Raw genomic sequence first — 20,629 nt, 5'->3', positions numbered from 1 at the left:
GAACTGCACAGATGAGAATTATTCTTAATCACATTCTACACTCCGAAAATTATTCTGGCCTCAACCTACTGTCCCCACACCCTCCACCCCACTTTTCTGCCACCCCCTGTTCTTTAACTTCCTCACAATTCATATACCCTCACTCGCATTTTGTGCTGTTCTCTCCTGGTGCATCCACCAGTCTCTTATCCTTCTCTGCTAATTTCCTTTCTGCTCCCCATATTTCTCCTCCCTCTCCCTCCCTCACAGCCTCCCAATGCTGTGCCCGTCAGCCCTGTCCTGCCATCTCTAGTCTCTGCATGCTCCATTAGGCAGTGCCATTTCCTCGTTCTTTACCTGTACCATGCTATCCCTCCCACTTCACGCTCTGCTTCAGATTGTTGGTTGAATTCGATGCAACTCTGTTGCAGTTTGGCCGGAGTTAGTGATCACGAGTGTGAGGTGTGCTTGGTCGTGTGAATGTGTTTTCATTTCTCTAGTCATCTTTACAGTGAGTAGCAATCTATCCTTTTCATAATATTGTTAAAATAGGAAAAGTCCTAACCATACATAAAGAAAGATTGAATGATGAACCTAGCAGCCACTGTTTAGTTCCATAGTTCCAATGCCGTCTGTATTCAGTTAAACATCTGAAAATGAATGGCTACCAAACTAAAATTATTTCTTAGAAGAAATAACATTCTCTCTTCTGCTCAGTGTGCTGATGCTATATATGAGCTCCTTGCTACTACTCTGTATCTTGTTGACATGAAATGCCCAGCTATAGGTATTTTTCTTGGGCTCATGAATGCTTCTGACATGCTAAACCACAACATACTCTTGCAAAAGTTGGATTTGTATGGAATAAGGGGAAACATCAAAGAACTAGCACAGTACATTCATATAAACAAAGTCAGTCAGTCACAAATCCTAAAGGTACTGTACTTGTCTACACAAGCCATAAAACATAGTGTGTCACAGGGCACAGTTTTGACCCCTTGTGATTTCTACTTTATACAAACAAACTCCATTCTACACTATAAACTAGTAAGGCATTACTGTTCGCTGACAATACTAACATCCTTATCTCAAATATAGATGAATCTCTCCAGTTAACAACTGATAGAAATACAGTCCAACTAGCCTCATGGGTTGCATCAAACAGACTGATTCTCAATGCAAAAAATATGCTTACTCCTTACCTCCATTTGGGATAGAACTCTACATATTTCAACAATAACACTAAATGGAAGCAAGGTAGAATTTGTCAATTAGACATGATTTTTAAAGATCCACATCACGGACACATCCACATGGAAAAACCACATTGACATGATTAGTCTCAAGCTAAGTAAAGCCTGTTTATGCTCCACTCACTGAAGGATGATAAATGCCAGCACAATGACATTATGTATTATGCTCTTTTCCGTTCAGTACTATGCTCGAATAATTTCTTGGGGTCCTAATACTGAAACAGTAAAATTATTTAAACTGTAGGGGAGGGAGAGTGAGAAAGAGAAGCAATTAGAACAATCCTGTAAAAACAGCAAGGAGAAACCTGTAAACAATTCTTTCAAAAACGAAACTCACTGCTTCTCCCTAGTCAACATATATCTGAACAGTTCTATCACACAATGAAAAAGTCAGGATGGAATAATGACAATATTATGAAAAAGGACAGATTCCTACTCACCATACAGCGGAGATGATGAGTTGCAGACAGGCACAACAAAAAGACTGCTAAATGAGTAAGCTTTTGGACAAAAGGCTTTCCTCTGCAGTAGGCAACACACACACACACACACACACACACACACACACACACCTTGCATGTGGGTGCGCACATGCACACGTGTGCAAACACAGCTCAAATACGACCACTGTCTCTGGCTGCTGAGAACAGACGATTTGCAACTGTGCACGACAGGAGAAGCAGTCTGAGCGGTGAGGGTAAGGAGGAGGCTGGAGCAAGGAAGGGGAGGGAGAACAGGTGTGCTTGTGGGAGCATAAAGGGATGAGATGGGGGGAAGCATAGCAGACAGGTGCAATCAGAAGGTTAGATGGATGGCAGGGGTAAGGGGGAGGGGAAAGGGAGCAGAAAGCTGTGTAGTACTGGATTGGAAACAGGGAAGGGGAAGAAGGGCAGTAAATAATGATGGATAAGGCCAGATGGGTTATGGGAACATAGTATATATTTCAAGGAGAGTTCTGACCTGCACAACTCAGAAAAGCTTATGTTGGTAAGGAGGATGCAGATGGCACAGGCAGTGAAAACATCAATGAAGTGAAGAACATTGTGTTGGGCAGCTTGCTCAGCAACTGGGCGAACGAGCTGTTTCTTGGCCATAGTTTGTCAGTGGCCATTTATGCGAACAGACAGTTTGTTGGTTGTCATGCCCACATAGAACACAGCATAGTGGTTGTGTCTTAGCTTGTATATCACATGACGGCTTTCCCAGGTAGCCCTGCCATTGATGGGTATGTGATGCTTGTGACAGGACAGGATTAGATGGTACAGTGGGCACCGGAATACTGCTGTGGGAGGAGTGGGAAGGGTAGTGGGTAGGACTTTCCTCATTTCAAGGTACAGTGAAAGGTAGTCAAAATCCTGGCAGAAAATGTGATTCAGTTGCTCCAGTCGTGGGTGCTACTTCGCCATCTGGATATTTCTTACCAACACAAGCTTTTCTGAATTACGCAGGTGGCAACTCTCCCTGCGATATATACTACTTTCACGTAATCCTCTGACCTCAGCTTTCATTAGTCACTGTCCTACATCCCTTTCTCTTTCCCCACTCCAGCACTACATAGCCTTCTATTCCACCAATGCATCCAGAGTGTTTTTACTTCTCTCTTTTTCCATTACCTTTTACCTCCCCACTGCCTAACCGCTCGACCGCACATACCTACCCTACCCTCTCCCCATCTCATATCTGTATGGTCCCCAAGCAGCAGTTTATAGGGCCCCCCACCCCCACCCCTAACCTACTATCCCTCCCTCTCCCTGGCCAAGCCTCCTCCTTACCCCCACCCCCAGACTGCTTCACTCATCACACACAGTTGCTTGCAATCTGTCCTTGGCAGCCAGATACAGTGGTTGTGTGTGTGTGTGTGTGTGTGTGTGTGTGTGTGTGTGTGTGTGTGTGTGTGTGTGTGTGTGTGTGTGTGTGTGTTCTATTTGCAAGAATGTCTGCTCCAGAAGGTGGCCTACTGGTCGAAAGCTTACTTGTTTAGCAGTCTTTTTGTTGTGACTGTCTCCAATCTGTTGTTGTTGTTGTGGTCTTCAGTCCTGAGACTGGTTTGATGCAGCTCTCCATGCTACTCTATCCTGTGCAAGCTTCTTCATCTCCCAGTACCTACTGCAACCTACATCCTTCTGAATCTGCTTAGTGTATTCATCTCTTGGTCTCCCCCTACGATTTTTACCCTCCACGCTGCCCTCCAATACTAAATTGGTGATCCCTTGATGCCTCAGAACATGTCCTACCAACCGAACCCTTCTTCTGGTAAAGTTGTGCCACAAACTCCTCTTCTCCCCAATCCTATTCAGTACCTCCTCATTAGTTACGTGATCTACCCATCTAATCTTCAGCATTCTTCTGTAGCACCACATTTCGAAAGCTTCTATTCTCTTCTTGTCCAAACTATTTACCGTCCATGTTTCACTTCCATACATGGCTACACTCCATACAAATACTTTCAGAAATGACTTCCTGACACTTAAATCTATACTCCATGTTAACAAATTTCTCTTCTTCAGAAACGCTTTCCTTGCCATTGCCAGTCTACATTTTATATCCTCTCTTCTTCGACCATCATCAGTTATTTTGCTCCCCAAATAGCAAAACTCCTTTACTACTTTAAGTGTCTCATTTCCTAATCTAATACCCTCAACATCACCCGACTTAATTCGACTACATTCCATTATCCTCGTTTTGCTTTTGTTGATGTTCATCTTATATCCTCCCTTCAAGACACCATCCATTCCGTTCAACTGCTCTTCCAAGTCCTTTGCTGTCTCTGACAGAATTACAATGTCATCGGCGAACCTCAAAGTTTTTATTTCTTCTCCATGGATTTTAATACCTACTCCGAATTTTTCTTTTGTTTCCTTTACTGCTTGCTCAATATACAGATTGAATAACATCGGGGAGAGGCTACAACCCTGTCTTACTCCCTTCCCAACCACTGCTTCCCCTTCATGTCCCTCGACTCTTATAACTGCCATCTGTTTTCTGTACAAATTGTAAATAGCCCTTCACTCCCTGTGTTTTACCCCTGCCACCTTTAGAATTTGAAAGGGAGTATTCCAGTCAACATTGTCAAAAGCTTTCTCTAAGTCTACAAATGCTAGAAACGTAAGTTTGCCTTTCCTTAATCTTTCTTCTAAGATAAGTCGTAAGGTCAGTATTGCCTCATGTGTTCCAGTATTTCTACAGAATCCAAACTGATCTTCCTCGAGGGGCTTCTACTAGTTTTTCCATTTGTCTGTAAAGAATTCGTGTTAGTATTTTGCAGCTGTGGCTCATTAAACTGATTGTTCGGTAATTCTCACATCTGTCAACACCTGCTTTCTTTGGGATTGGAATTATTATATTCTTCTTGAAGTCTGAGGGTATTTCGCCTGTTTCATACATATTGCTCACCAGATGGTAGAGTTTTGTCAGGACAGGCTCTCCCAAGGCCGTCAGTAGTTCCAATGGAATGTTGTCTACTGCCGGGGCCTTGTTTCGACTCAGGTCTTTCAGTGCTCTGTCAAACTCTTCACACAGTATCGTATCTCCCATTTCATCTTCATCTACCTCCTCTTCCATTTCCATAATATTGTCCTTAAGTACATCACCCTTGTATAGACCCTCTATATACTCCTTCCACCTTTCTGCTTTCCCTTCTTTGCTTAGAACTGGGTTTCCATCTGCGCTCTTGATATTCATACAAGTGGTTCTGTTTTCTCCAAAGGTCTCTTTAATTTTCATGTAGGCAGTATCTAACCCCTAGTGAGATAAGCCTCTACATCCTTACATTTGTCCTCTAGCCATCCCTGCTTAGCCATTTTGCACTTCCTGTCGATCTCATTTTTGAGACGTTTGTATTCCTTTTTGCCTACTTCATTTACTGCATTTTTATATTTTCTCCTTTCATCAATTAAATTCAATATTTCTTCTGTTACCCAAGGATTTCTACTAGCCCTCATCTTTTTACCTACTTGATCCTCTGCTGCCTTCACTACTTCATCCCTTAGAGCTACCCATTCTTCTTCTACTGTATTTCTTTCCCCCATTCCTGTCAATTGTTCCCTTATGCTCTCCCTGAAACTCTGTACAACCTCTGGTTCTTTCAGTTTATCCAGGTCCCATCTCCTTAAATTCCCACCTTTTTGCAGTTTCTTCAGTTTTAATCTACAGGTCATAACCAATAGATTGTGGTCAGAGTCCACATCTGCCCCTGGAAATGTCTTACAATTTAAAACCTGGTTCCTAAATCTCTGTCTTACCATTATATAATCTATCTGATACCTTTTAGTATCTCCAGGGTTCTTCCATGTATACAACCTTCTATCATGATTCTTAAACCAAGTGTTAGCTATGATTAAGTTATGCTCTGTGCAAAATTCTACCAGGCGGCTTCCTCTTTCATTTCGTAGCCCCAATCCATATTCACCTACTACGTTTCCTTCTCTCCCTTTTCCTACACTCGAATTCCAGTCACCCATGAGTATTAAATTTTCGTCTCCCTTCACTATCTGAATAATTTCTTTTATTTCATCATACATTTCTTTAATTTCTTTGTCATCTGCAGAGCTAGTTGGCATATAAACTTGTATTACTGTAGTAGGTGTGGGCTTCGTATCTATCTTGGCCACAATAATGCGTTCACTATGCTGTTTGTAGTAGCTTACCCGCGTTCCTATTCATTATTAAACCTACTCCTGCATTACCCCTATTTAACTTTGTGTTTATAACCCTGTAGTCACCTGACCAGAAGTCTTGTTCCTCCTGCCACCGAACTTCACTAATTCCCACTATATCTAACTTTAACCTATCCATTTCCCTTTTCAAATTTTCTAACCTACCTGCCCGATTAAGGGATCTGACATTCCACGCTTCGATCCGTAGAACGCCAGTTTTATTTCTTCTGATAACGACATCCTCTTGAGTAGTCCCCGCCCGGAGATCCGAATGGGGGACTATTTTACCTCCGGAATATTTTACCCAAGAGGACGCCATCATCATTTAATCATACAGTAAAGCTGCATGCCCTTGGGAAAAATTACGGCCGTAGTTTCCCCTTGCTTTCAGCCGTTCGCAGTACCAGCACAGCAGGGCTGTTTGGTTATTGTTACAAGGCCAGATCAGTCAATCATCCAGACTGTTGCCCTTGCAACTACTGAAAAGGCTGCTGCCCCTCTTCAGGAACCACACGTTTGTCTGGCCTCTCAACAGATACCCATCCATTGTGGTTGTACCTATGGTACGGCTATCTGTATCGCTGAGGCACGCAAGCCTCCCTACCAACGGCAAGGTCCATGGTTCATGGGGGGGGGGGGGGGGGGAGCAGCAATCTATCCTTTTAATAATATTACCCATATTTGAACTGCTCTCATTTTATAAACTAGAACATAAATGCACTGTACAAGAACAAAATCAGTTCTTCTAAACTGTCTATTAATAGTGTTAAGTGTATGGGAATGAAACTGTGCAATTATCTTCCAAAAGAATTATGACATATTCCAGGAGTGACATTTTTTTAAAAAATGTCTTTAAGAGCACTTCTAACATAGCACTCCTTCTACAGCATACAATACTTTCTTGAATTTACCTCATAAATTATATTACATACTTTATTATCTTTCAAAACTACCTTATTTTATTAGAAATACAGCCTATTTTCCATTAATGAACTTTAGCCATGTGCATAATTAATCACACTTGGTCTTTCACAATTATGAATAATATGTAATATATCTTCATGAAACAATGTTGTGGCTACATATCTTTGACCTGTCCCATATTCTACTGCACAATTTTGTACACAACACAATTAAATAGTGCTATTAAACTGCCACTGACTTAAAACTGTCAGCAGCATAGCAAAAGTACAGCTTTCTGATATTTATACCAAACTTATCAAAATAAATCTCTTCTGAGAATTTAGAATCTGAAAATAAATACTGGAATGAGTGAAGGTAGTAACTCCTCATACAGTTGAATCATTTACAGGCGCATAAGCAAGACTGAGAATATGACTAAGTTTTGGATGAATCCAAAAGTTAACAGAATACACATTCATGCATGCATGCAGCTGCCAATGGCGTTCAGTGTGTATACCTGAAGGATTCATTCAACATTTTGAAGAGGCCATTCCTGCAGATTAAGGCAGTCTTTGGTACAGATGATGCATTTCATCTGGGTTCTGAGGTCACACTTGGGTCACTCCAGTGACTGGCAGAGAGTCTGAGAACAGCAGCCTCATGCATGGAGTTTCAACGAAGCTCAAAATTTGCAGCATAGTCTCCAGAACTGATCATGGGACCCTCATTCTGATTCGAGTGGAAGGACTGAACCAGAGACTTTGACAGTTCTGTGAAAAGCTAGGTTGCGATTCCCTGCGCTTGCTCCATAGGAGCATCTACCTAAATGGGTCAGGATCTACCTAAATGGGTCAGGTGTGCACTACACATCAGAAGCTGCTACACAGGTAGTTGACTGTGGAGTGCACACACGGTTGGTTTATTTTTTTATTTTTAAAGGTTATAGTGACTGTCCATCCAGATCAGACAACAACAGCTGTGGGACTCAGAAGTATAAATGTAACATCCAAAAGGATGCAACAAAACTACCACCCAATATCCTTGATGTCAATTTGTTGCAGATTCTTAGAACATATTCTAGGCTCAAACATAACGAGCTATTTTGAACAGAATGACCTCCTCCAAGTCAACCAGCTTGGATTCCAGCAGCAGTGTGGCCTCAGTTGCCTGAGACTGCAGTCGTGTGTGTGTGTGTGTGTGTCATCTAATTTTGACAAAGGCCTTATTGGCCGAAAGCTACATTTGTGACAGTCTCTTTGTTGTGCCTCTCCGCGACTCAGCATCACTGCTATATGGTGATTAGCAACTTTCCTTTTCACAATATTGTTGGATTCCAAATACATTGATAATGAGTAACCCAATTCATAATTTTCTCATATGACACAATGAAAGCTCTAGATCAAGGCAGTCAGGTAGATGTAGTATTTCTTGATTTCCGAAGAGCATTTGACTCAGAACCACATCTGCACTTATTGTCGAAAAGATGGTCATATGGGGTATCAAGCGAAATTTGTGACAGGATTGAGCATTTTCTGGTAGAGAGGACACAGCATGTTATCCTGCATGGACATTCATTGTCAAATATAGAAGTAACTTCAGGTGTACTCCAGGAAAGTGTGTTGGGACCCTTGCTGTTCCTGTAGTATATAATGGCCTTGCAGACTTTTCGCAGATTATGCAGTTACCTATAATGAGGAGGAGGAGATTAGTGTTTAACGTCCCGTCGACAACGAGGTCATTAGAGACGGAGCACAAGCTCAGATTAGGGAAGGATGGGGAAGTTCCATGCGGCTTTTCGCGGATGATGCTGTAGTATACAGAGAAGTTGCAGCATTAGAAAATTGTAGCGAAATGCAGGAAGATCTGCAGCGGATAGGCACTTGGTGCAGGGAGTGCCAACTGTCCCTTAACATAGACAAATGTAATGTATTGCGAATACACAGAAAGAAGGATCCTTTATTGTATGATTATATGATAGCGGAACAAACACTGGTAGCAGTTACTTCTGTAAAATATCTGGGAGTATGCGTGCGGAACGATTTGAAGTGGAATGATCATATAAAATTAATTGTTGGTAAGGCGGGTACCAGGTTGAGATTCATTGGGAGAGTGCTTAGAAAATGTAGTCCATCAACAAAGGAGGTGACTTACAAAACACTCGTTCGACCTATACTTGAGTATTGCTCATCAGTGTGGGATCCGTACCAGATCGGGTTGACGGAGGAGGTAGAGAAGATCCAAAGAAGAGCGGCACGTTTCGTCACAGGGTTATTTGGTAACCGTGATAGCGTTACGGAGATGTTTAATAAACTCAAGTGGCAGACTCTGCAAGAGAGGTGCTCTGCATCGCGGTGTAGCTTGCTCGCCAGGTTTCGAGAGGGTGCGTTTCTGGATGAGGTATCGAATATATTGCTTCCCCCTACTTATACCTCCCGAGGAGATCACGAATGTAAAATTAGAGAGATTAGAGCGCGCACGGAGGCTTTCAGACAGTCGTTCTTCCCGCGAACCACATGCGACTGGAACAGGAAAGGGAGGTAATGACAGTGGCACGTAAAGTGCCCTCCGCCACACACCGTTGGGTGGCTTGCGGAGTATAAATGTAGATGCAGATGTGAAGGAAATCGGCTGTGCCCTTTCGAAGGAACCATCCCGGCATTTGCCTGAAGTGATCTAGGGAAATCACGGAAAACCTAAATCAGGATGGCCGGACACGGGATTGAACCGTCGTCCTCCCGAATTTACCTATAATGAAGGAGTGTCTGAAAGCAGCTGCGTAAGTATTCTGGTGTATCTTGATAAGGTTTCAAAGTGGTGCAACTTGCTTTAGATGTCCTAAAATGTAAAACTGTACATTTCAAAAATGAAAAATACAAAGGATACTATGACCTATGACTATAATATCAATGGACCGCCATTGGTATTGGCCACCTTATACAAATACCTATGTGTAACACTTTGCAAGAATATGAAATACAAAGATCACATAGGCTCAGTCATGGGTAAAACAGGTGGTAGACTTCAGTTTATTGGTAGGAAACTGGGGAGATGCAATCATTCTGCAAAGGAGACTGGTTACAAATCACTTGCATGACCCATTCTAGAATATTACTCAAGTGTGTGGGACCTGTACCAAATAGGACTAACAGAGGTATTTTAGGTATACAGAGAAGGGCAGCATGAATGGTTACAGGTTTCTATGACCCGTGTGAGGGTGTCACAGAGATGCTGAAGAAACTGAACTGGCAGACTCTTACAACAGGCGTAAACTATCCTGAGAAAGCCTACTCACAAAGACTCAAGAATTGGCTTTAATTGATGATTCTATGAATATACTACAACCCTCTAAGGATCGTGAGGACAAGATTAGATTAATTACAGTGCATGCAGAGGCATTTAAACAATCATTCTTCCTGTGCTCCATACACAAACGGAATGGTAGGAAAACCGAAAAACCGACACAATGACATTCACTTCACAGTGGTTTGCAAGGTATAGATGTAGAATAGTTAGGCTCCTCTTATCCCGGAGTCTGAGTGAACTCCTTTTCAACCTTTCTCAATCTATCCATCTTTCCACCCTGAGAATGACACAAGTAGTTATGAAAGCTAGGAAAATGTATTTTTATATGCTTCTATCAGCAGTACTTAGAATTGCATCTCCTGAAGGTAAGTTCCGATCAGTCATTCTCTCTTCTCGTAATTTTTTAATTTTCGCAAGCGAATTATAAAATTTTTGTTCTTCAGCTTATTAAAAACAAATGTTCATGTTTTATTAATGCTGATGATGTCTGATGTCTTTATGGGCATTATAACATTGCAGTAATATCTTTAAAATCCAGCATATGACATTCCAATAGACTGAACATCTCAGAAACATTACTTGCACATTTTAGTTGTCTACACAGATAGTTCTGAGTCCTTAGTATTGTGGGCATGATTGTGTACATGTGACACACACTGTGGAGTATTTTGGCCTAGTAGTTGAATAGAATAATTGCACTGTAATAACAATTAATTTTAGCATTAAAAATATCTTCAAAGGCAAGAATATGTGAAATTATAAGTTTGTTGGGAAATACTTTCTTTATTATAAGTGTGGTACAAGCAATGCATTTGGAGTTGACTGGGCACATGCTGCTCATGGTGTTTTCACTGAGAGCAGTCCAGGAGTGCAGTCGTGATGGCAATAAAGTGAAGTATTTGTTAGAATCATGATTTTCTTCTTGCCAAACTAGCTGCCTAGACTTAAAACTAAAATAGCACAATATAAGTGTATTTTCAATTCTTCGTGTGCGTATTATCTGGTTTAAGGTTTATTTGGGCATAAAAAAAAGAGCTAACATCACCCTGAATATATGTTTGAAAAAATCTTGCCTTTTTCGATTATCTATGCAGCCCCCCCCCCCCCCCCTCCCATTAACCTGAAAAATCAGGAGTGCATTAACTCATTAAATGGTACCAAACACTGGATCATCTCTCAGACAACATGAGAATGAGCCAGTCAACTATGATATTTTGGCTTTTACATAAACACCTGATAGACACCAAATGCTGGGTAGCATTACAGTTTGCAGCTAGTCATTGGTGAAGTAATTAAAGGTTCATGATGTGCCTAATTATTACCTTACCATCACCAGGTACTCTTGGCTGTACTGAACTGCTTTAGCAACTCAAGAATGCCATTGCAATGTTGAATAAGTGATGTTCATGTAAGAGCCGATGCTGCTTGTGCATCAATAACAACAAAAAAATACTTGTAAGTGGCAGCTCCTTGTCATTCATTACAAATGTAGAAAAATTCATTAAATCATAAAATACAAAGTACATACAAAAGTACAAGAAAAATATTATTTACCTTTTGCTCCTTACGGAAAGCTTTCTCATGTGATTTAGAACTATTTTTATGTTCATCCACACGAGTTGACCCATCATATTCTTCTGTTCCAGTGTTCATGAAATATGATGGGGAATTACTTGCAGATGAAAATTCAGAGAATCGTGGTGTGTCATCTAGCCACTTGTTAATATCCTAAAAGAAAAAAAATTATTTGACCTAACATGATGTGGTATGATACCAGTATTACAATAAAAAGTAAAACAATGTGACTGTAAGTGTCGTCTCTTAAATTTGATTAATCATATTGTAGATTCTTTCAATAAAACTTGTTTATGTTCCTTCACAAAGATGTATGACGATTGCTGCTATACTTTAAATGTCATGTGCAATGTCAGCAAGACTTTCACAAAATGTGTTAATCACTTTTAAGGAGCAGTAGGTTAGTACTCTTTCCCACAAACACCTGTCAATCCATTTCTAAAAAGAGAATTTATCAGATTTCAAGGCAAAGAACTGCATCACACATCATCAAGGTTCCATCCCCATTAAGAGGAATACAATCTTTTCTTGCTGTGTCTAATCTCATTAGCCTCCCAATGGCAGCTGCAATATGAATTCCTGCAGATATTGATGTTCTGGTCAATCGGGTTTAAACTCTCAACTTCAATAATAATAATAATAATAATAATAATAATGAAATTATCATGCAGCATTTGTTGTTATGATAAACACACAAATAAACAAAAATAAGGGATATCACTTTAAATTTAAAGTTGCCTTCTCACCAGAATACAATTTGTACTTCATTAAAATGTGTCATCAGAAATGTCTACACCATACGCCCTACATATACCTATATATCCACTGACTGGAGTTTAAAGCCGTAGAGGAAGACATATTACAATAGGAATTGTGATTTTAGTCAGCACAAATAAAATTTCATGATTTTTGTGAATGATGGGGTTCAAAACTATGCCTTTTGATCTTTAGCATCCTAATTTGAAAGGTTTTTCTTTATTGATACACATTTAGCTCGGTAAATTTGCGCTTGATTATAATGTACGTGTAACTTTCCAACAAAAGGGCATAAATTAACATAAAGTAAAGAAAAATTTGGTCAAAAAGTGGTTTAATGCTAACAATTTTCTTTATATTCTTTTATACACCAAAAACACATTGTAAAAAATGTAAAAAGCTTCAATCAAATCCTGCCTCTCCTAAAAATCGTTCTTCTGCATGCTTTCTGGCCTCTAATATGTCTGCCTTGTTTCTCAGGAGTACACACTTTGCCAGAACCCTTTGGTCCTTGTTTCACACCACCTCTCTCTATGGACTGTCCATTACATGGCTAGTTTTGAACTTCCACTGACTCTTAAATAAGCTTTCATATTTCTGATGTTTAGATTTTACAAGTAAGTGATGGTTCACCATACTTTTTCTGACCAGTTTATCAGTTCCAAAAATGAGGCTGCATACGGATTTACTGTAGATGTCTTCCTAGGGTGAACAGATAGGTCTACTGGTGTATCATCATCTTCATTCCTCAATTCAGTTACCTTCTGGAACTCTGCTTTCCTTTCTTCTTGGTCTTCTGTGCATAAGAGAGGCTGAATCACCATTTCACTAAATGTGAACCACAATGAACATTACATTGTTGGCAAAACAATATCCACTACTGTTTTCTTCTGTGATTTTAGCAACTCCAGTTGATAAAGAATGTGGTGGGATTCTTCAATCCAAGAGAATTTTGATTTGATAGTAAACCAACAGGGATAGTAAACAGCAAAAATGTATTCCACAAGTAGTTGTAACGCCATCAAGTTGTTGCCTTTAAGGCCATGTTTTCAAAGCCATATTAGACAAATCCTATTTGCAGTGGTTAACCACCAAGAGTAGCTTGCTGGACCAATTTCTAATACTGCCGTATAAGTTGGAAATGCACCTGCCCTTATCGCCTGAGTTATCCTGTAATCAAAAGCCTGGCAGATAGAGAGGTCTTTGATAACAGTGTCACTCATTGGAACCAGAAGCTCTGGAATGGAAATACTAAGAAACGACGAACTGATTTCAAGTTCTGTTGCATTATCAAGCATGTGCCAAACTTACCACTCCACTTACTGCTAGACAAAGTTTTCCCATTCAACTGTCTGATCAAGTGGCCCAAAGATACTCATTTGTCAACCAACCAGACGAGTTTACGATTCAGCCTTGTCTCAACCCTATGCTTGACTATTCCTTCCCAATCAGTGTTAAAATTCATTCAGTCAACTCCATTAGTCTGCAAACTTCTACCAATGCTGTTTTTCTTTAAAAAATCGACAAGATGGTTATCAATATCTTGAGCAGTTTTCCCTGTCATTAAGTCATTCTCTGGAGTAAAATGGCAAATATACCTTGCACCTGGCTGACTGCAAACAGTGTAATGCTCTTCTTTCATAACACTTGGAAAACTTGAGTTACCTGCTTGTAACATAACTTCAGTGGAATCTTGGCATCCATCAAAGAAGATACATTCAATCTTGCCTATCCTGCATCAATCATGAAATTCTCCATCAAGTGATTCATGACTTTCCCTTGGGCCCTCTTTACTTTATTGTGATCAACCGTGAGTCTCCTACAATAATTAATCCAGCACCCAATATGCAGCTATTGTAGTACATAGAATGACACCATAACTAATACTTTGCACTGCAACATTGAGCAATTGAAGCATAATATGCTAACTTGTACTTAAAAGTAGTGGGCACGTCAGAATCATTACATGATATCTGCAATGGTTCTGCTTATATTCAAAACTATTTTAATTCTAAAAACAAAGATGATGTGACTTACCGAACGAAAGCGCTGGCAGGTCGATAGACACACAAACAAACACAAACACACACACAAAATTCAAGCTTTCACAACAAACTGTTGCCTCATCAGGAAAGAGGGAAGGAGAGGGAAAGGCGAAAGGATGCCGGTTTTAAGGGAGAGGGTAAGGAGTCATTCCAATCCCGGGAGCGGAAAGACTTACCTTAGGGGGAAAAAAGGACAGGTATACACTCGCACACACACACACACATATCCATCCACACATATACAGACACAAGCAGACATATTTAAAGACAAAGAGTTTGGGCAGAGATACTGACATCTCTGCATTAAACACGATTGTAGCATGTTAATTAGTGAATGTTTATTCCATTTGTTGTGAGATGTCTTGGATAATGATGATGGTGGTAAGCGATAAATTCTACACTCCTGGAAATTGAAATAAGAACACCGTGAATTCATTGTCCCAGGAAGGGGAAACTTTATTGACACATTCCTGGGGTCAGATACATCACATGATCACACTGACAGAACCACAGGCACATAGACACAGGCAACAGAGCATGCACAATGTCGGCACTAGTACAGTGTATATCCACCTTTCGCAGCAATGCAGGCTGCTATTCTCCCATGGAGACGATCGTAGAGATGCTGGATGTAGTCCTGTGGAATGGCTTGCCATGCCATTTCCACCTGGCGCCTCAGTTGGACCAGCGTTCGTGCTGGACGTGCAGACCGCGTGAGACGACGCTTCATCCAGTCCCAAACATGCTCAAAGGGGGACAGATCCGGAGATCTTGCTGGCCAGGGTAGTTGACTTACACCTTCTAGAGCACGTTGGGTGGCACGGGATACATGCGGACGTGCATTGTCCTGTTGGAACAGCAAGTTCCCTTGCCGGTCTAGGAATGGTAGAACGATGGGTTCGATGACGGTTTGGATGTACCGTGCACTATTCAGTGTCCCCTCGACGATCACCAGTGGTGTACGGCCAGTGTAGGAGATCGCTCTCCACACCATGATGCCGGGTGTTGGCCCTGTGTGCCTCGGTCGTATGCAGTCCTGATTGTGGCGCTCACCTGCACGGCGCCAAACACGCATACGACCATCATTGGCACCAAGGCAGAAGCGACTCTCATCGCTGAAGACAACACGTCTCCATTCGTCCCTCCATTCACGCCTGTCGCGACACCACTGGAGGCGGGCTGCACGATGTTGGGGCGTGAGCGGAAGACGGCCTAACGGTGTGCGGGACCGTAGCCCAGCTTCATGGAGACGGTTGCGAATGGTCCTCGCCGATACCCCAGGAGCAACAGTGTCCCTAATTTGCTGGGAAGTGGCTGTGCGGTCCCCTACGGCACTGCGTAGGATCCTACGGTCTTGGCGTGCATCCGTGCGTCGCTGCGGTCCGGTCCCAGGTCGACGGGCACGTGCACCTTCCGCCGACCACTGGCGACAACATCGATGTACTGTGGAGACCTCACGCCCCACGTGTTGAGCAATTCGGCGGTACGTCCACCCGGCCTCCCGCATGCCCACTATACGCCCTCGCTCAAAGTCCGTCAACTGCACATACGGTTCACGTCCACGCTGTCGTGGCATGCTACCAGTGTTAAAGACTGTGATGGAGCTCCGTATGCCACGGCAAACTGGCTGACACTGACGGCGGCGGTGCACAAATGCTGCGCAGCTAGCGCCATTCGACGGCCAACACCGCGGTTCCTGGTGTGTCCGCTGTGCCGTGCGTGTGATCATTGCTTGTACAGCCCTCTCGCAGTGTCAGGAGCAAGTATGGTGGGTCTGACACACCGGTGTCAATGTGTTCTTTTTTCCATTTCCAGGAGTGTATATAAGTTAGCGAGGCATAATTAGCAAGATACACATTTTCTTTAAGCGCAACACACACGTATGCACATACCACAACTGTCGCTGGGATCTGGTAAGACTGCAGTCTCGACCGTTGGCTTGACCTGCATGGACCACCACTGTCCACGAATTGGACTGTTACAGGGAATATGTCACATATTGAGTTGTCTGCTATCACATGACAGTTCATTTGGGCTTCAGTGTCTCTTATGTTAAAAAATACACAGGAATGAAGATAAATTAGGTTCACTAATTGTATATATGAATGTGAAAGGAAAGTTGCTTTTTCACCGGCATCCTACACGTTAGGCAGTTGCATACATCGTCAGAGTATTAGTCCAAAGGGGCAGTTTGGATGTCAAGAGGACGAGGAAAGTGACTGCAACTGACAGAGCACATGAAAAAAAAAAAAACCTTTCTTATCAGTCATCAGAGCTTGTACTCGAAGGCTATGGTTTCAAATATTTTATACAATTTTGCTGGTTTGGTCTGTAACACATGAGACATTATACTACAGGGTGTATACACTGACAAGGAAAAAAATTCCCAGATTTTTTCAGTATTCCCCAGTTAAAAATACACTTTCTCCCAAGTGAAAAGACATTTTCTCTGAGTTAAGTGATAGTATAATTTCCCTCAGAACTGCAAAACGTATCAATCCTTTGAATGGTTATGGTTTTATACACAGGCGTAGAATTTCCCGGCATTTTAGAAAACGAAACTCAGGGAAAAAAGACACATTTTGGAAATATTTTTGACGTGCAACAATATGTATGCTGCGTATTTTAGTATTACGAAAGTATACATTGTAATTCCACCAAACACCGCAATTACTTTCTGAATCATTGAAATCAAGATTGTGATGCGCTTTTGTAAGCCAGTCTTAGCTCATGCCATGTGATCTCGCCAGCCAATGACAGCGGATATTCAGAGCATAGGACACATGATGTAGTCAGCCAACAGCAACATCACTGTTAAGTAGCATGAACACACAAACAGGGAAAGTTAATAGTTCAAATTAATATACATAGTGATGCTACAAGAAAAACAAAGCTTTCACATATAATATTGTTCTCTAAGGTTAATAAACTGCAAGAGAAGCTAAGCTTTCACATATAATGTTGATCTTTTTTGTGTGTGTAACACTTTAACATATATCAAACAAATGTGCCAGCCAAATTTTTAATGATGACATAAATGTCTGATCTTCAGGGTTCGAAATTCTTCTAAATAGCTTGTCATCAAAGAGTTGATTTGAGGTGCTGCCGGCACTTCCGCTTAAGAAGGTGAGGAAGCCAAGTTAATTGGGTGTCGAAAACCTGTCCTAAGAATCAATATGTCTCCACTACAGTGAGTGGATCATCATGAAGGTAAAGTTCTGGGTCCGGATGAACGGTACGACGCCGACAGAAGTGCACGACACACGACTTTGAGGCTGAAAACTGGAAGCCGTGGGCTAGAGCCCATGACTGCGCCTTGTGGATGGCTCCCTGTATGCGCCGCTCAGCAACACCAGTACTGAAGCAGCAGTACGAAATGCAGAAACCGTCTGCATACAGAGATGGTGAGACTGAAGGCCCTACAGCTGCTGCTAGTCCATTAATGGCCACTAAAAAGAGGTAGACACTCAATGTAGAGCCCTGTGGGATGCCATTCTTCTGGATATGGGGGGAACTATGGGAGGCACCAACTTAAACATGGAAAGCATGAAGCAACAGGAAGTTTTGGATAAAAACCAGAAGGGGGATCCAAAGACCCCACTCATACAATGTGGTAAGGATATGATATCGCCAGGTCGTGTCGTATGCTTTGCGTAAGTAAAAAAAGGTAGCAACCAGGTGTTGGCGCCTGGAAAAGACTGTTTGGATGGCAGACTCAAGGGATACCAGATTATCAGTGGTAGAGCGACCCTGGCGGAAGCCACCCTGACGTGGGGCCAGGAGGCTATGTGAGTCCAGAACCCAATTCAACTGCCGACACACCATACATTCCAGCAGCTTACAAAGAATGTTGGTTGGTTGGTTGGTTTGGGGAAGGAGACCAGACAGCGTGGTCATCGGTCTCATCAGATTAGGGAAGGATTGGGAAGGAAGTCGGCCGTGCCCTTTCAGAGGAACCATCCCGGCATTTGCCTGGAGTGATTTAGGGAAATCACGGAAAACCTAAATCAGGATGGCCGGACGCGGGATTGAACCGTCGTCCTCCCGAATGCGAGTCCAGTGTCTAACCACTGCGCCACCCCGCTCGGTTACAAAGAATGTTGGTGAGGCTAATGGGCCGATAGCTATCCATGTCAAGCAGGTTCTTATCAGGTTTGAGCACCAGAATGACGATGTTCTCACATCATTGTGATGGAAAGATACAATCGCACCAGATCTGGTTGAAGATGACGAGGAGATGCCACTTGTAGTCAGGCGAGAGATGTTTAATCATCTGACTATGGATCCGATCCGGCCCAGGAGCTGTGCTGGAGCAACATGCAAGGGCACTGAGCAGCTCCTAGTCTGTAAATGGGGTGTTATAGGGTTGGCTGTGGCATGTAGTGGACGAGAGAACCCTCCCTTCCATTCGCTCCTTGAGGACGTGAAAGGCTGGGGGACAATTCTTTGACGCAGAGACATGAGCATAGTGCTCAGCAAAGTGCTCGGCAATTGCATTTGCATCAGTAGACAACATGCCATTGATGTGAACACCAGAGACATCCATTGGGGTCTGGTACCTGAAAAGACGTTTGATCTCAGTCCAGAATTGGGAAGGTGACGTATGGCACCCAATGGTCGAGACATACCTTTCCCAACACTCCTGTTTCCTTCTTTGTATAAGCTGGCGTGTGGGGGCACGGAGCTGTTTAAAGGCTTTGAGGTGCTCTAGGGAAGGGTTCCGCTTATGTCGCTGCAGAGCTTGCCAACGCTCTCTAATGGCCTCAGCGACTTCCAGCTACCACCATGGGACTGTCTTTCGCCGGGGGCACTCTAGAGAACGAGGGATCGCATTTTCCGCCTCACAAACGACCGTTGTGGTGACCTGGTCAACCACAACATCGATGGCTCCATGTGGGGGAGACTCAATGGTGACAGCAGAGGTGAAGGCCTCCCAGCCTGCCTTGTCTAAAGCTGATCTGGGTAGGCACCGATGGCAGAAATGTGTGGCAAACCCAGTATTTAAGAGGAAGAGCTTGAGTTGGGACAGTAAACATACTGCCTCGGCCAGTAAGCATGGTACTGCCCCACAAGGGGTTATGGGCATTAAAATCTCCCAGAAGTAGGAAAGGTTTAGGGAGTTGATCAATCAAGGCAGCCAGGACATTCAGGGGTACCGCACCATCTGGAGGAAGATGTAAGTTGCAAAGAGTGATTTCCTGTGTCATCCTTATCCTAAGTTTGAAGGGGTACAGGTTCATTATACACCGAGTTCAGGACACAGACGCAAACGCCACCTGACACCCTATTACATTTGCTACATTTCTTGTAATATCCCCTATAGCCACGGAGGGCAGGGGTTCGCATTGCCAGGAACCAGGTTTCCTGGAGGGCAATGCAGAAAGCAGGTGTAAAGTGTAACAATTGCCGTAGCTTAGCCAGGTGGTTGAAAAAACCACCACAATTCCAATGGAGAATGATGTCATTGTTGGGCTGGGAAGACATGAAGCGCTCAAGGAGGCAAGTTACACCTCAGGGTCACCTGCTGCCTACCATTCAGTACCTGTGCGATCAACATCCGTTGTGTCTGAGAGTCCAGAAAGATCTAGGTCCTCAGCAGACGCCAGAATCTCCAACACATCCTCAGATGCAGAGCTTGTAGGGAGCAGTGGTATGGGTGCTACCGCAAGGTCTGGATTCTTGGGTGCCTTCTTCTTTTTTGGTTTCTCTCGCTGTTCCTTCGATATTTCTGGCTGGGAGGGCTTCACTGGGTCAGCCTCAGGGACTGAGGAGGCCCATGAAGCCCTACGACCAGCTACCTGAGGTTGCTTCAGCCAATGGCGGGTATCCGCTTATCCACTGGTCAGAACCTGGGAAGGGAGTGACCCAAGAGACCCCTTCCTGGTGAGAGGAGCTGAAGAAGACTTACACTTCTCTGGCTGAGAGGTGAGGACTGATGTCCCCGATGTTTGGGGGGGGGGGGGGGTGGAGGGGGGTGTTGTGTTGCTCCTGAAGTAGGTGGTGCAGGAGTGAAGAGGCCTCCACCATCAGAGGGCAGGTGGAGTCTGACATCTCAGAGCCAACTGTACGCAGCGGAACGAGAGATGGTAGAACAGTAGTCATAGCGGCGGCATAGGTTGATGTCATAAGCACAGGATGGAGCATCTCGAACTTTCGCTTA

The 20,629-nt window shown here is 43.0% G+C and overlaps 1 protein-coding gene across 1 annotated transcript in view; it reads right to left on the bottom strand.

Annotated features, from left to right (window-relative positions):
- LOC126259262 (mucin-12) overlaps positions 1–20,629 on the bottom strand; it is a 310,106-nt gene that overhangs the window by 12,199 nt on the left and 277,278 nt on the right. The window contains exon 12 of the mRNA XM_049955895.1: positions 11,648–11,821. Within this exon, the coding sequence (XP_049811852.1) occupies positions 11,648–11,821 (174 nt within the window). The remainder of the gene's footprint in view (positions 1–11,647; positions 11,822–20,629) is intronic.

This window comes from Schistocerca nitens, chromosome 5 (assembly GCF_023898315.1).
Source record: "Schistocerca nitens isolate TAMUIC-IGC-003100 chromosome 5, iqSchNite1.1, whole genome shotgun sequence".
NCBI lineage: Eukaryota > Metazoa > Arthropoda > Insecta > Orthoptera > Acrididae > Schistocerca > Schistocerca nitens.
Note: the sequence above shows the minus strand (reverse complement) of the source record. Positions and strands in the feature narration are given on the sequence as shown.